Source organism: Triticum urartu, chromosome 2A (genome assembly GCF_056163025.1).
Source record: "Triticum urartu cultivar PI428250 chromosome 2A, HENAU_Tu73, whole genome shotgun sequence".
In the NCBI taxonomy this organism is placed as follows: Eukaryota; Viridiplantae; Streptophyta; class Magnoliopsida; order Poales; family Poaceae; genus Triticum; species Triticum urartu.
The window spans coordinates 673,823,258-673,836,715 of NC_141874.1; the positions used below are offsets into that span (position 1 = coordinate 673,823,258).

General features: G+C 49.7%; 2 protein-coding genes across 2 annotated transcripts; both read left to right on the plus strand.

Annotated features, from left to right (window-relative positions):
- The first annotated feature begins 3,345 nt into the window (after positions 1 to 3,345).
- Positions 3,346 to 4,649, plus strand: LOC125534095 (uncharacterized). The gene is made up of 2 exons (XM_048697391.2): positions 3,346 to 3,696; positions 3,865 to 4,649. The coding sequence occupies exons 1-2, from the start codon at positions 3,425 to 3,427 to the stop codon at positions 4,583 to 4,585; spliced, it is 993 nt and encodes a 330-aa protein (XP_048553348.2). The 5' UTR covers positions 3,346 to 3,424; the 3' UTR covers positions 4,586 to 4,649.
- Positions 4,650 to 11,589: 6,940 nt separating this feature from the next.
- On the plus strand, positions 11,590 to 13,038 carry LOC125534096 (uncharacterized). Its single transcript, XM_048697393.2, has 2 exons — positions 11,590 to 11,963; positions 12,126 to 13,038. The coding sequence occupies exons 1-2, from the start codon at positions 11,692 to 11,694 to the stop codon at positions 12,817 to 12,819; spliced, it is 966 nt and encodes a 321-aa protein (XP_048553350.2). The 5' UTR covers positions 11,590 to 11,691; the 3' UTR covers positions 12,820 to 13,038.
- Positions 13,039 to 13,458: the final 420 nt, after the last annotated feature.

Consider the following 13,458-nt stretch of genomic DNA (forward strand, 5'->3'; position numbering starts at 1 on the left):
TACGCATGCCAGAACACTTTCACACATGCATCGGGACCCGTGCGATGTTTCGGTGGCATAGCTACACCACGAAGGCCACCCCAAATCCCAGTTGACCAGTAGATCTAGCCCTTTGACTTTCGCCGGGCGGGCTTTGACCGGTGGACTCTTTCGCCTGGTTGCGATAGGTCAGCCCATAGCAACATCCCCGAACACGGTCTGGACCCAACCCAACACTAGATTCCCTCCGGTTCCACCGCACCCACACCATCCCCCCTCCAAGTGACGGAGGCTCTGGCTTCCGTGGAGGGGGCCAAACCACGGAGCCGCAAGACGGGCGTCTACGTATGCCAGAACACTTTCGCACATGCATCGGGACCCGTGCGATGTTTCGGTGGCATAGCTACACCCCGAAGGCCACCCCGAATCCCAGTTGACCAATAGATCTAGCCCTTTGACTTTCGCCGGGCGGGCTTTGACCGGTAGACTCTTCCACCTGGTTGCGATAGGTCAGCCCATAGCAACATCCCCGAACACGGTCTGGACCCAACCCAACACTAGATTCCCTCCGGTTCCACCGCAGCCGCACCATCCGCCCTCTAAGTGACGGCTGCTCTGCCTTCCGTGGAGGGGGGCCACACGACGGAGCCCCAAGACGGGCGTCTACACATGCCAGAACACTTTCACACATGCATCGGGACCCGTGCGATGTTTCGGTGGCATAGCTACACCCCGAAGGCCACCCCGAATCCTAGTTGACGAGTAGATCTAGCCCTTTGACTTTCGTCGGGCGGGCTTTGACCGGTGGACTCTTCCGCCTGGTTGCGATAGGTCAGCCCATAGCAACATCCGCGAACACGGTTTGGACCCAATCCAACACTAGATTCCCTCCGGTTCCACCGCACCCGCACCATCCCCCCTCCAAGTGACGGCGGCTCTGCCTTCCGTGGAGGGGGCCACACCATGGAGCCCCAAGACGGGCGTCTACGCATGACAGAACACTTTCACACATGCATCGGGACCCGTGCGATGTTTCGGTGGCATAGCTACACCCCGAAGGCCACCCCGAATCCCAGTTGACGAGTAGATCAAGCCCTTTGACTTTCGCCGAGCGGGCTTTGACCGGTGGACTCTTCCGCCTGGTTGCGATAGGTCAGCCCATAGCAACATCCCCGAACACGGTTTGGTCCCAACCCAACACTAGATTCCCTCCGGTTCCACCGCATCCGCACCATCCCCCCTCCAAGTGACGGCGGCTCTGCCTTCCGTGGAGGGGGCCACACCATGGAGCCCCAAGACGGGCGTCTACGCATGCCAGAACACTTTCACACATGCATCGGGACCCGTGCGATGTTTCGGTGGCATAGCTACACCCCGAAGGCCATCCCGAATCCCAGTTGACCAGTAGATCTAGCCCTTTGACTCTCGTCGGACGGGCTTTGACCGGTGGACTCTTCCACCAGGTTGCGATAGGTCAGCCCATAGGAACATCCCCGAACACAGTCTGGACCCAACCCAACACTAGATTCCCTTTGGTTCCACCGCACCCGCACCATCCCCCCCTCTAACTGACGGCTGCTCTACCTTCCGTGGAGGGGGGCCACACCACGGAGCCCCAAGATGGGTGTCTGCGCATGCCAGAACACTTTCACACATGCATCGCGACCCATGCGATGTTTCGGTGGCATAGCTACACCCCGAAGGCCACCCCGAATCCTCGTTGACCAGTAGATCTAGCCCTTTGACTTTTGCCGGACGGGCTTTGACCGGTGGACTCTTCCACCTGGTTGCGATAGGTCAGCCCATAGCAACATCCCCGAACACGGTTTGGACCCAACCCAACACTAGATTCCCTCCGGTTCCACCGCACCCGCACCATCCCCCCTCCAAGTGACGGCGGCTCTGCCTTCCGTGGAGGGGGCCACACCATGGAGCCCCAAGACGGGCGTCTACGCATGCCAGAACACTTTCACACATGCATCGGGACCCGTGCGATGTTTCGGTGGCATAGCTACACCCCGAAGGCCACCCCGAATCCTAGTTGACGAGTAGATCTAGCCCTTTGACTTTCGCTGGGCGGGCTTTGACCGGTGGACTCTTCCGCCTGGTTGCGATAGGTCAGCCCATAGCAACATCCCCGAACACGGTTTGGACCCAACACAACACTAGATTCCCTCCGGTTCCACCGCACCCGCACCTTCCCCCCTCCAAGTGACGGCGGCTCTGCCTTCCGTGGAGGGGGCCACACCATGGAGCCCCAAGACGGGCGTCTACGCATGCCAGAACACTTTCACACATGCATCGGGACCCATGCGATGTTTCGGTAGCATAGCTACACCCCGAAGGCCACCCCGAATCCCCCCTCTAACCAGATTCCCTCCATGTCGATCATTTCCCCCCTCCGTGACACGGCGGCAGTGACGTCCGTGAGGGGGGCAATCGATATACCATCGGGGCATGTTTTTTGTTTAGATAAGGCACATTTATGTTGTGAAAAAATACAAAATAATAAATATATAAACTAAAAATAACAAATAAAGGTATGCCGACGGCAAGGCCGTCGGCATAGCTGCGCACACGGAGCTACGATCCCACGGATCGATGACATGGCATTGCACGCGGATTGATGACGTGGCAGATAGCATGGGCTAGGACTATGCCGACGGCTATGCCGTCGGCATATCTCTGCCACACCACAGGCCCTCACTCCCTCGGATCGATGACGTGTCGACGGCGCGGATCGGTGATGTTAGCAATTCTATGCCGACGGCCGCCGTTATCCCCCGCCGGCGTAGTTTTGACGCCGTCAAACGGTCGCCGCTAATCGGGTAGGTGGGCCCTTTCTATGCCGACGGTCCCCGTAGGCGTACCGCAAGCTGTCCCGACGGCCGTAATATGCCGACGGCCCCCGTCGGCATAGATACACATATGCCGACGGCTATTCTACGCCTACGGCCTGCCCTTGGCCGTCGGCATATGTGCATTTATGCCGACGGGCGCCGCCGGCATAGATGAGGCCGTCGGCAACTAGATAATTTCTGGTAGTGTGTGCGAGAGTTACCGAGCGGGTGCGCGCGGGTAGGCCACCGTGGCACCTGACAAGTGGGCCCGGTCGGTCAGATACGTGCTCAATACGAGCTTATACGGCTGTCAGACCGTTTTGCAACACTTAGGCTTAGAGTTGGCACTGCATGGCAAAAAAATGACTGGTGGTACTGATTCGTCACAACGTGCTGAAGTGTGGTAGTGTCTTGCAATTAACTCATCTACCATGGACAACGACCACTGAATGGCTGTGTCCTTTATATATACCTGCCCAACGAAAGAGTACACGAACATAGATTCTGAGTTCTGACTTCTGTCCACTACATCGATCACAGCCACCAGTAGCCGATCACCAGCCATATCGGTAGCTAGCAGAGCTTGTATCCAGGAAATCGATCTGATGGGGAGGTCGCCGTGCTGCTGCCGCGACGCCGGCGTGAAGAAAGGGCCGTGGACGGAGGAGGAGGACAAGGCGCTGGTGGAGCACATCCAGAAGCGCGGCGGGAACGTCGGCAGCTGGCGCAGCCTGCCCAAGGCTGCCGGGCTGAACCGCTGCGGCAAGAGCTGCCGCCTCCGGTGGACCAACTACCTCCGCCCCGACATCAAGCGCGGCAATTTCACCGACGACGAAGAGCGCCTGATCATCACCCTCCATGCCAGCCTCGGGAACAAGTACGTAGTTCACGTCAAGTCCAACTACTCCACACACACAGAGCTTAGCCGCCATGCCCCATGCATGGACTGTCAATTTCCTCCAGCTGGACCTTTTGCCATAGTTGTTACGTACTTGTTAGTCTTTGAGTTTGACACTGACATGGATAAATTTCTGTTGGGCGTTAGGTGGTCAACGATCGCGGCGCACCTCGAGGGCCGGACGGACAACGAGATCAAGAACTACTGGAACACGCACATCAGCAAGAAGCTCATGCGCATGGGCGTCGACCCATTGACGCACCAGCAGCTGCCACCCGACCAGAGCAACCACCACCTCAACGCCACCTCCATCGCCCACCTCAACGTCACCCACCAGCAGATGCCGCCCGACCGAAACGGCGCCGCTGCCGCGCTCCTCCCCGGGGCGCTCCTCTGGGCGGCGGCAGCCGCGAGCCTCGGCGGCCTAGACACCGGCGCCCTCATGCAGGCGCAGCTTCTGCAGCAGCTGCTCCAAGCCATCGGCTCTAACAACAGCACCACCGGCCTCATAGCTAACCTGGCTGCAGCAAACACAGTGCTCAACTCAAGCAGCAGTATCGTTCGGAACCAGATGAACTACCTGCAGCCGGGTTATCTCTGCAACACCTCCAATTTTGCAGAGCAGCACGTGGTGCAGCAGCAGCTGACCAACGATACGTCTCCAGGGACGAGCTTCTTTGCAGCAGCTGAACCGGCTGATCAGCTCTGCAACAGTGCCGCTTCATATGATGTTGCATCCGCGGGTGACTGGTCACCGGCGCAAGAGTTTGGCGGCTTGCTGGAGCCCATGATGGAGCTGCCCGGGTTGTGCTCTCTCGAGGGTGGCTGTTTCTGGAAGGACATATTGGAAGACAGCTACCGTTTATAGATGTCTTGTGTATGAAAATTTTGTACAGTGTTAGATCCATCATAATGGTGTACTACAACATTCATTGATTTGTTTGTGTTCATTGTGGTTCTTCCGATAGATTTTTCAGTGAAGTTGAAGGTTGTCAATTGTTGATTTGATGTGACTCGTGCTACACTTTCCTTATAAGTTAACATGTTGCCACTCGACAAAAAAGCGAGAACCATCCAAGTAAAATGAGATTCCACATAACTCAAACACTTTCGTCGCAATAACGGTGGTGCTTAAGATATAATTTGGTTACAGTTGGGCCTTAGCGATAGATACTACAATGGAATGTTATACTGGTTTACGCACAACCCGTCTAGCTAATACGAACGAACCTAAGATGCACGGATTAAAAAGCTGAGTACATTTTATTTTCAATAAAAAAACTTCCTTTTCTAGGAACCAACAGGAGCATTGCATTTTCATGAAAGAAGAAAAGGAAATTTTATGTATAGAGGATGCAAATTCTGAGGCTAACTTGCCGAAACCCTACATTTGCTCAAACATATTTAAAAGAAAACCATAGGGAAAAATTATAGCGATGATTTAGAATAAATAGATATTCCTCGATCGCCTCGAATAGCAAAACCACCTTTTTTTTCTGGATTAAAATTGATTCAAGATGATTTACCCCTGACTTAGTTTCCTAAAAATGTTTCACTTGGAACGTGGTATTTTCTAGCAAATTCAGTGGCAACTTTGAAGCCAGATTTGGTGCAAACAATATTCAATACAGTTTTGCTAAAGCACATATAGATGTGTCATAAGTAATGCACATCTAAGTTCTATGCCATTAATCTTACGTGGAGATTCCTGTGGGTATTTCCTTTTTCCCCGTTTCTTTTCTTTTTATACTTGATTGAGTCACTAAGATGTGCACTAACTAGGGCAGATGTGCCCTAGACAAACTCTATTCAATATAACTATACATACAATTGGACAGTTTATACATGATGATCACATGCAAAGTGACATGGCACATCCGATTGGACATGTCACATAGGGCGCAGACCGAAATAGAAACCTATTTTTATAGGACGGATTATGTGACTGGTTTGAGGGGATAAAGCCAAATCTTCCAACCCTCGCCGTTCTGGTTGGTTCATTGTATCTCTATCAAGGTGCTAAGCATGCCACATAGACAAAAAAATGATGTGGCAAAGCAATTAAGGAGAAGAGAGAGCACTTTGGTGACCCAGGAAGTACCAATGCCAAGCGCGCGGACCTGTGCAAGAAAATAAATAAAGGAAGTTTAGCATATGCATGAAAGAGTTTGGTTGCTAATAATTAAATAAATAAAGCTTAGCAACAATAAACTAAGGGCATCTTCAATAGTTTGTATGTTAGCTTGTTGGTAAAATATGCCATGTCATCAACCAACACCTTAACATACAACAACTACAATGGGTTGTATCTAACTTGCCCAATAGGATGTAAGATAATAAATAAAGTGCTCTCTCATTCTACATTGGAGCTTGTGCAAGGGGTGTTGGTTCATGTACATACAACCTTCCTCTCTTTCCTCATTTATTGTATGCCACATCATCAAAAATCCTATGTGGCAAAGTCTACCAACAAGTATCTTACAACCATTGGAGATGCCCTAAGCACCTATGCATTAGGGACTTTAGTTGCTAAACACTTTAATGCACTTGGCACCCCATCTAAGTACATGTGCATTGGAAGAGGTCTTAGATGGTGTTCCAATCTGGTGCTATGTGAGGGCAAAAGACAAACCCAACCCTGCCCTAAGAGCAAGTACAATAGAGTGCCGTATACGGCAGGCTATAAGAGAGACCACATAAGATTTATGCGTAGCTAGAGAAGAGAGGAGAGGAGAGAGAGAGAAAAGAAGCGGGCTAAGAACTTACAGTCGGCTGTAACACGAACTCCAACACACTTTATGAGAGAAGAAGGTGGGCCATATTAACGGGATAACATACTAGTATAACTATTTATGAAGACTTGTGTTGAACCTGTTGCTTATTAATAATTATGGCCATATCCATCGTTCTGATGCAGAGGCCGGGGTTAACCCCCTTTTCGGAAAAAAACTATTTTATGAGTGAGTTATTAGGTTCGCTGTAAGTGACGTGAAAACTCCACATAGCCGGTTGTTGGCTATATTATTAATCATGCTCTAACAAAGAGCAACAATTTGATTTAAAAATGGTCGGCCCACATTCCACATGTCGTCGCCATAATACGAAAGAACATGCTTTAACCCAAAAATTGTGTTTCGAAATAAAAAGAATTCATTGTGGTAAATCTGAAGCAGTGACACAAAGAAACATACTTCCTTCAACATGTTGCTTTTTCACAAATATCATATTCAATCTGTTGACTTTATTTGTACCCTATCCGAGACAATGGATCTACAATTTTGTTCTAATGAACATCAACATATGTAGAGGAATGAAACTACAAAATGAGCAAATGCTATAGTCTCAAACGATGCAACATGAAAGCTCAGAGTTATTAATTATGGGTGATCTATCTCTCTATGAGGCTTACATTTTATGGACGTAAGACCATCCAATTGATGCAATGTGTTGTTTCTGTCTGATACCTTATTAGTTGGGGTAGGAAGTTGTTTTTGCAGTGTTGAAAGGTGATGGAGCTAGCCCAAGCACCTTGAGACCGACGCGCAGCCTTCTAGAGCCGAGACGGAAGTCTACACAAAGAGTTTTCCTCCGAACATGTAACGACATCGATTAAATCTAATGAACTAGCTGTGTTAAGTCTACACAAGTGATGCCTTCATCGATGACTTAGCGCTCTAGCTGATCCATATAATCGCAGCAAAAGGCTCATTTATAGTTAGCAGTTAGGTAGGTTAAAGGCTTGCCCGATGTTTGAAGCCATTGACTTGTCCCAACAATATAAGGAAACGGAGAAGGATCGATGTGATTGATCAATGGTCACTGGGTTATTCTGTCCTTCGACCTTTCAGGAAGTCCTTTGTGTCGTTTCAATGGATAATGACTGGTAGCATTTTCTTAATCAGAAGGTAAAACGAACTGGCTAATTATGATCAACGAGGTAAAAGGTGAAACTGAATCTAAGCCAAGTCAAGATGATTATATGAAATGGATTTATCTACTTCTATATCTTTGGCAGAGAATTTTGTACACGCACAAAATGATGGTGTTACATGGTCTCGGTGAAAATGACCAATGGGATTATGATGACGGCAACACTTGACGAAGGGAGGAGGAACGATGGTGAAATATCTGTTTTACTTAGTCCTGCACGAAACCCCCACGAGCTGCTAAATGCTTGTGAATGCGGGCAACCGGGGAAGATTCTACCCGAAGCTACCCCCTGCTAAAGCCTAAACCTTAAAAAACAGTAACTGATGGATCAGTTCGCTGATAAAGGGAAACGTATTTGACTGCCGTTCGTCGGTCACCACCACATGTGCTGGAATTTTGTCTATTTTTGGGCCTAACCCAATAGCAGATTCAGAAATTCCTAATAAATCCTAGAGGCCCACGCAGCCCATTCGTGCAAGGCAAGAGGTAGAACAAAAGTTTAGTCCCACATTGCTAGTTTAGAGGGAGTTGGACCTCTTTATAAGGGAGATTCTTTCCTCACATGTATGAGCATGAGAAAAAAAGGGACATCCACGCGCACTCCTCCTCTGTGCTTGGACTTTTTGCCGGACGAGGACTGTCAAAAGTACGGAGCTGGTCCCTGTTTCATATCCACCAGGAGAAAAAAGAGAACGTAATGATGTGTTATTGATTCTTTTTTGAGGAAAATTCCCTTGATTCTTGAGTGATTTAATAAACTAAAACATTTTTCTCTTCTATCATTGACTCTGCAAAAGTGACATTTCTTTTCAAAATGCAAACAAAAAATTTGCCTCATCCATTAATTTAGAAGAAAAGAGTTGCCTAGTTAATTATCAAAAATTAGCCGAATCTGTCCCACCGGCCCGAGAACACTAGCTGCCACCGGCTACCACCTCCCGCAGCAACCTACTCCCCTCGCCGCTGCCAGAAGGCATTGCCAGGCAAAGCCCGCTCGGCATCGGCGGTGGTGCGGTCTTTTCTTCGTCTACCTCTCGCACAGTTCAAGTGGCGCGGGTAGCTCAACTAGGCGGAGGCTTGGGTTCGGTGCGGTGACGTTAGACTTTGAAGGTGCTAGGCGTCTCAATGGTAGAGGCGTGAGGTCACAATGCTCGCGGAGGGATGTGCGCGAGTGGCCAGAGTGTGGTGGGCTGGCGCGAACATGGCTGCCTGGCCAGTGCGACGACGCTAGGTTGTGGAGGTGATGGGATGGCACGGAAGTGAAGGCGCACTGATTCCATGCAGGCTTAGGAATTTTACCTTGCTCAAACTTTATAAACTCTTGTCGAGTATATAAAAATATATCAATTTTCATAGTATGAAATATATACAATAGAGAAAAATATGTTTCTCGACCCTCAAGTTTACCCAAAGTCTACATCTAATCCCCCAATATTTTTTGAGCATCATCTTGTCCCTCAAGTCTCAAAACCAAACACAGTTAGTCCAAAACTAGATTAGTATGGAAAACCAGCCACATGTCTTCGATTTTCTCTCTCCTTGAGGTGCGTCATCTACCTGTGCCCGTCACCGAGGAAAACCAGCCACCTATTTGCGCCGCCACCCACACCCTACCCCACCAAACCATCCTTATGTGTTGTCGTTCGCGCGTCGCCGCGCCATCCACCTGCACCAACCCCGGTCGAACACCGCCCTGCTACACCCCGCCTGCATAGCCTGACCACACCCCGGCCGTACCACCCTTCACATCCCTTGACGGTGTCCTAGACTAAGGGATGCTAACCATGTCGGCCCTTTGTCCATGAGCTGGGCCGAGCACCCCCCAAAAGGACAACGAGTGGGGCATGTTTTCCCTACGGCGTATTCAAGACGGAATCATCCGAAGACTTTTTTTTGAGCATCAGTACAGACACAAGCGCTCATATACACGCGCACACACTCACTCCCATGAACGCACACACGCACACCCTAGGCGCCTCGTCGTCGACGGGAACGTCTCCTCCCACTGAAAGCGCGTCGCCGGAAATCCTGAGATAAATCCAGGAATAATGCGAGCACCAGGATTTGAACCATGGTGGGTTGGGGATACCACTGTCCACCTAACCAACTCAACCACAGGTTGATTCACGAATCATCCGAAGACTTGGCGCATACTACAAGCCACATTTGAATTGTCGATATGTTTTATCTCTTGATGTTGCCAAACTACTTGTATCCCTAGTTACCCCCGGTGTCTATATAAGCCGAGGGGTTTCAGACCATAGGGTAGAGAATCACACATTCACATAAGATCTCGAGGTCGATCATCATGTACTTTGTACTCCATCCACGCAATATAAACAAGAGCAAGAGTAGGGTTTTACCTCTTCAAGAGGACCCAAATCTGGGTAAAACATTATGACCCTCTTTCTCCTGTTACCATCTAGCTAAGATCATCAGTTGGGGACCTCCAACCCGAGATCCGCCGGATTCAACTCAGACATCCCTTCCCTCCGTTGTGGCCACAGTACGGTGAGCAAGTTGGGCGTCACTCGGATCCGCGGAAGGACAGGGTGTCGTCGGCCCCACCTTCGTGGCGTATCCAGGAGGCGCTGATGCTAGTCGTGCTCCTCCCGCTGTTGGCGGATCCGCTGCGGGGGTGACCCGATGCAAGAAGACCTCAGATCCTTCTGTGTCGGTGGCCATGTTGGTCGATGCCATCAACCCCAGAGAGGACACAGGGGTCGAATTCGCTGCCCTTCCCCTCCCCTCGACGAGGAGGGCGTGGCCCTAGCTAGCGACAAGAACACATCAGCGTCAGCCTCACCTCCCCCTCGATCTACTACCTTGACAAGAACCCACCAATGTGCTTGTGCAGTGTAATTTCTGGTTTGGACTCAAGAAAACAACTTCCATGTGGCCAGTTTTATACTCAAATCTGGTTTTGGACGAAATTTATCCTTTGAGTCCTGAGGGACCAAATGTCGCCCAAAAATTCTTGAGGGACTCCATGTAGACTTTCGGTAAACTTGAGGGATGAAAAACATACCTTTCTCTATACAATATGAAAATATATTTCACTATGAATATAGTTATACTGATGATATTGTAGGTGTTGATAAGTTCTTAGTAAAAAATGGTTAGAATTTATAACCTTCCTTTCATTTGAGACAAAAAAGAAAACTAATATGCGCTATTTTTTAACATTGAAGGAGTACAGTTTTCTCTCAATATTATAGGTGGATTCTTCACCAAATTCGTAGGCCAAATCATTTGCTGAAACCTCAAAGTCGCCAGCAGGATTTGTTAGAGTAGCTAGTAGTAGTGTCTCAAGAGACCAAAACAAGTAACGCAGACATGAGTTAAATTAATACTCTCTTCGTCACTAGTGGCGAAAACACTCTTATATGTTTAGACGGAGGGAATAGTGTTCTGCAGGTGACAACACTGGGAAGGCTCCTCCTTTGACGATAGCTCCAGATTATTGCATTCTACCGTGGCACTAGAGTTACCCACCCCAAAATGAAGGAACTAGCGTACTTAAATAACCAGATCCTGAATTACAGGTGCTACACTACATACATAGTCCTCGTAGACAGTCCATCTTCCATATACCGCAGCCTGCCACTTGTTGGCTGCCGCTCTATCATTTTCCTTCTTGCCTGCCTCGTGATGACATGCGTACACCCAAGTGGACTGTGTGTGAAGTGCAGCATGCAGGAGGATATATCTGGTCTTACGAGGCCAAATCTCCGGATCAACTACTCTCTTTGACTTACATCGTACGCGCGCCTTTTGTTTAGAGTATCCGACATACACAAACTGTTGGATAGTAATGGCCACGACAGCAGAATGGAAGGAAAATTCGCATAGTCCCGTCATGGGGTACGACGGAGCGACTGCTATCCACGACCTCTATATAAACCAGCAGCCCGAGAGGAAGACAAGAAACATAGTCGCATAGCTAGCTTGCTTCTGACCACTCCATCCATCACAGCGCCGGAGCCCGATCGACTCTAGCTTACGAGCAGAGGAGGTCGCCGTCGGGAAGAAAAAGGATTTGTGATGGGGAGGTCGCCGTGCTGCTGCCACGACGTGGGCGTCAAGAAGGGGCCGTGGACGGAGGAGGAGGACAAGACGCTGGTGGAGCACATCCAGAAGCGCGGCGGGCACGTCGGCAGCTGGCGCGGCCTGCCCAAGGCCGCCGGCCTCAACCGCTGCGGCAAGAGCTGCCGCCTCCGGTGGACCAACTACCTCCGCCCCGACATCAAGCGCGGCAACTTCTCCGACGACGAGGAGCGCCTCATTATCACCCTCCACGCCGGTCACGGCAACAAGTACGTACCTAGTCCACGTCCAAATCCAACTACTCCACACACCACCACTCGCACAACAGCTTAGCCGCCATGCACTGTCAATATCTTCACCGTTGGCTTTTGCATAGTTGTTAGTCTTGAAGTGACACTGACATGCATGGATAATTTCTTGGTGGACGTTAGGTGGGCGACGATCGCGACGCACCTGGAGGGCCGGACGGACAACGAGATCAAGAACCACTGGAACACGCACATCCGCAAGAAGCTCCTACGCATGGGCGTCGACCCCGTCACCCACCAGCAGCTGCCACCCGACCACCAGCTCGACGGCTCCTCCGCCGCTCTCCTCCCCGAGGCGCTCCTCTGGGCAGCGGCGGCAGCGACCCTCGGCGGCCTGGACATCGGCGCTCTCAGGCAAGCGCAGCTTCTGCAGCACCTCCTCCAGGCCGGCTCCAACAACGACGCAACTAACCTCGTAGCCAACTTGATGGCTGCATCAAATGTTGGGCTGAACTCAAGCAACAGCATAGTTCCAAACATCCTGCTCCAGGACAAGTTTAACATGCTGCCTGGTACGAACTATCTACAGCCGGGCTACCTCTGCAACACCTCCAATTTTGCAGAGCAAGACGTGGTGCAGCAGCAGCTGATCAATGCTATGTCTCCGGGAACGAGCTCCTTTGCAGCAGCTGAACCAGCTGATCAGCTCTGCAACACTGCTGCATTCACAGCGCGTGATATTGCACCGGGGATTGACATGCTGCCGGTGCAGGAGTTCGCCGGCTTGATGGAGCCCATGGAACAACTACCCAATCTATGCTCCCTAGAGAGCGATTCTTTCTGGAAGGAACTACTTGAGGACGGCTATCGTCTATAGTTTCTTTTTCCAAATGAAATAGATGTGTTGTGTATGATGGTGTTGTACATAACCTATAACGTTTGCTTCATGCAACCAGGCCAGGTACATGCAGATGCAGTGTTAGATCCATCATAGAGGAGTAGATGAGATGATAAAACATGCATTGATTTGTTTTTGTGTTATATTATGATTCTTGCTAGAGAATTGGTTTTTGTCACTATAGTTGAAGGTTGTTAATTGGTCATTTGATGTGACTCATGATATACTTTCCATTGTCAATTCACATGTTTTTTTTTTCAAAAAAGAGGCTTACTCTCGGCCTCTACATCAAGTGCACATAGCCAAACAATTAACATGTTGCCACTCAGTGAGATTGCAGACAACTCAAAATGCATAGGTTAGCTATCTTGCACAACGGTGTGGACAACATAAATGCTTCATCACAATTACTACGGTGGTTACTAGGCAGCACGTGGTTAGTGGGGCCTTAATGAAATAGCCGTGGATTATTTTAAACTCAAACCTTTCTACTTTGATCAAGTTTATAAAAATTTGACATCTATAACACCAGCTCGATTTGGATCGGTCATGAAATATAGTTTTCCTATTTTACTTATTAGTATTGTTGATATGGCCTTTTTCTATAAATTTGGTCAA

Coding starts and splice junctions, on each gene's coding strand:
- LOC125534096 (XM_048697393.2), top strand. CDS start 11,692: ATGGGGAGGTCGCCGTGCTGCTGCCACGACGTGGGCGTCAAGAAGGGG. Junction 11,964..12,125: donor CACGCCGGTCACGGCAACAA/GTACGTACCTAG, acceptor GGTGGACGTTAG/GTGGGCGACGATCGCGACGC.
- LOC125534095 (XM_048697391.2), top strand. CDS start 3,425: ATGGGGAGGTCGCCGTGCTGCTGCCGCGACGCCGGCGTGAAGAAAGGG. Junction 3,697..3,864: donor CATGCCAGCCTCGGGAACAA/GTACGTAGTTCA, acceptor GTTGGGCGTTAG/GTGGTCAACGATCGCGGCGC.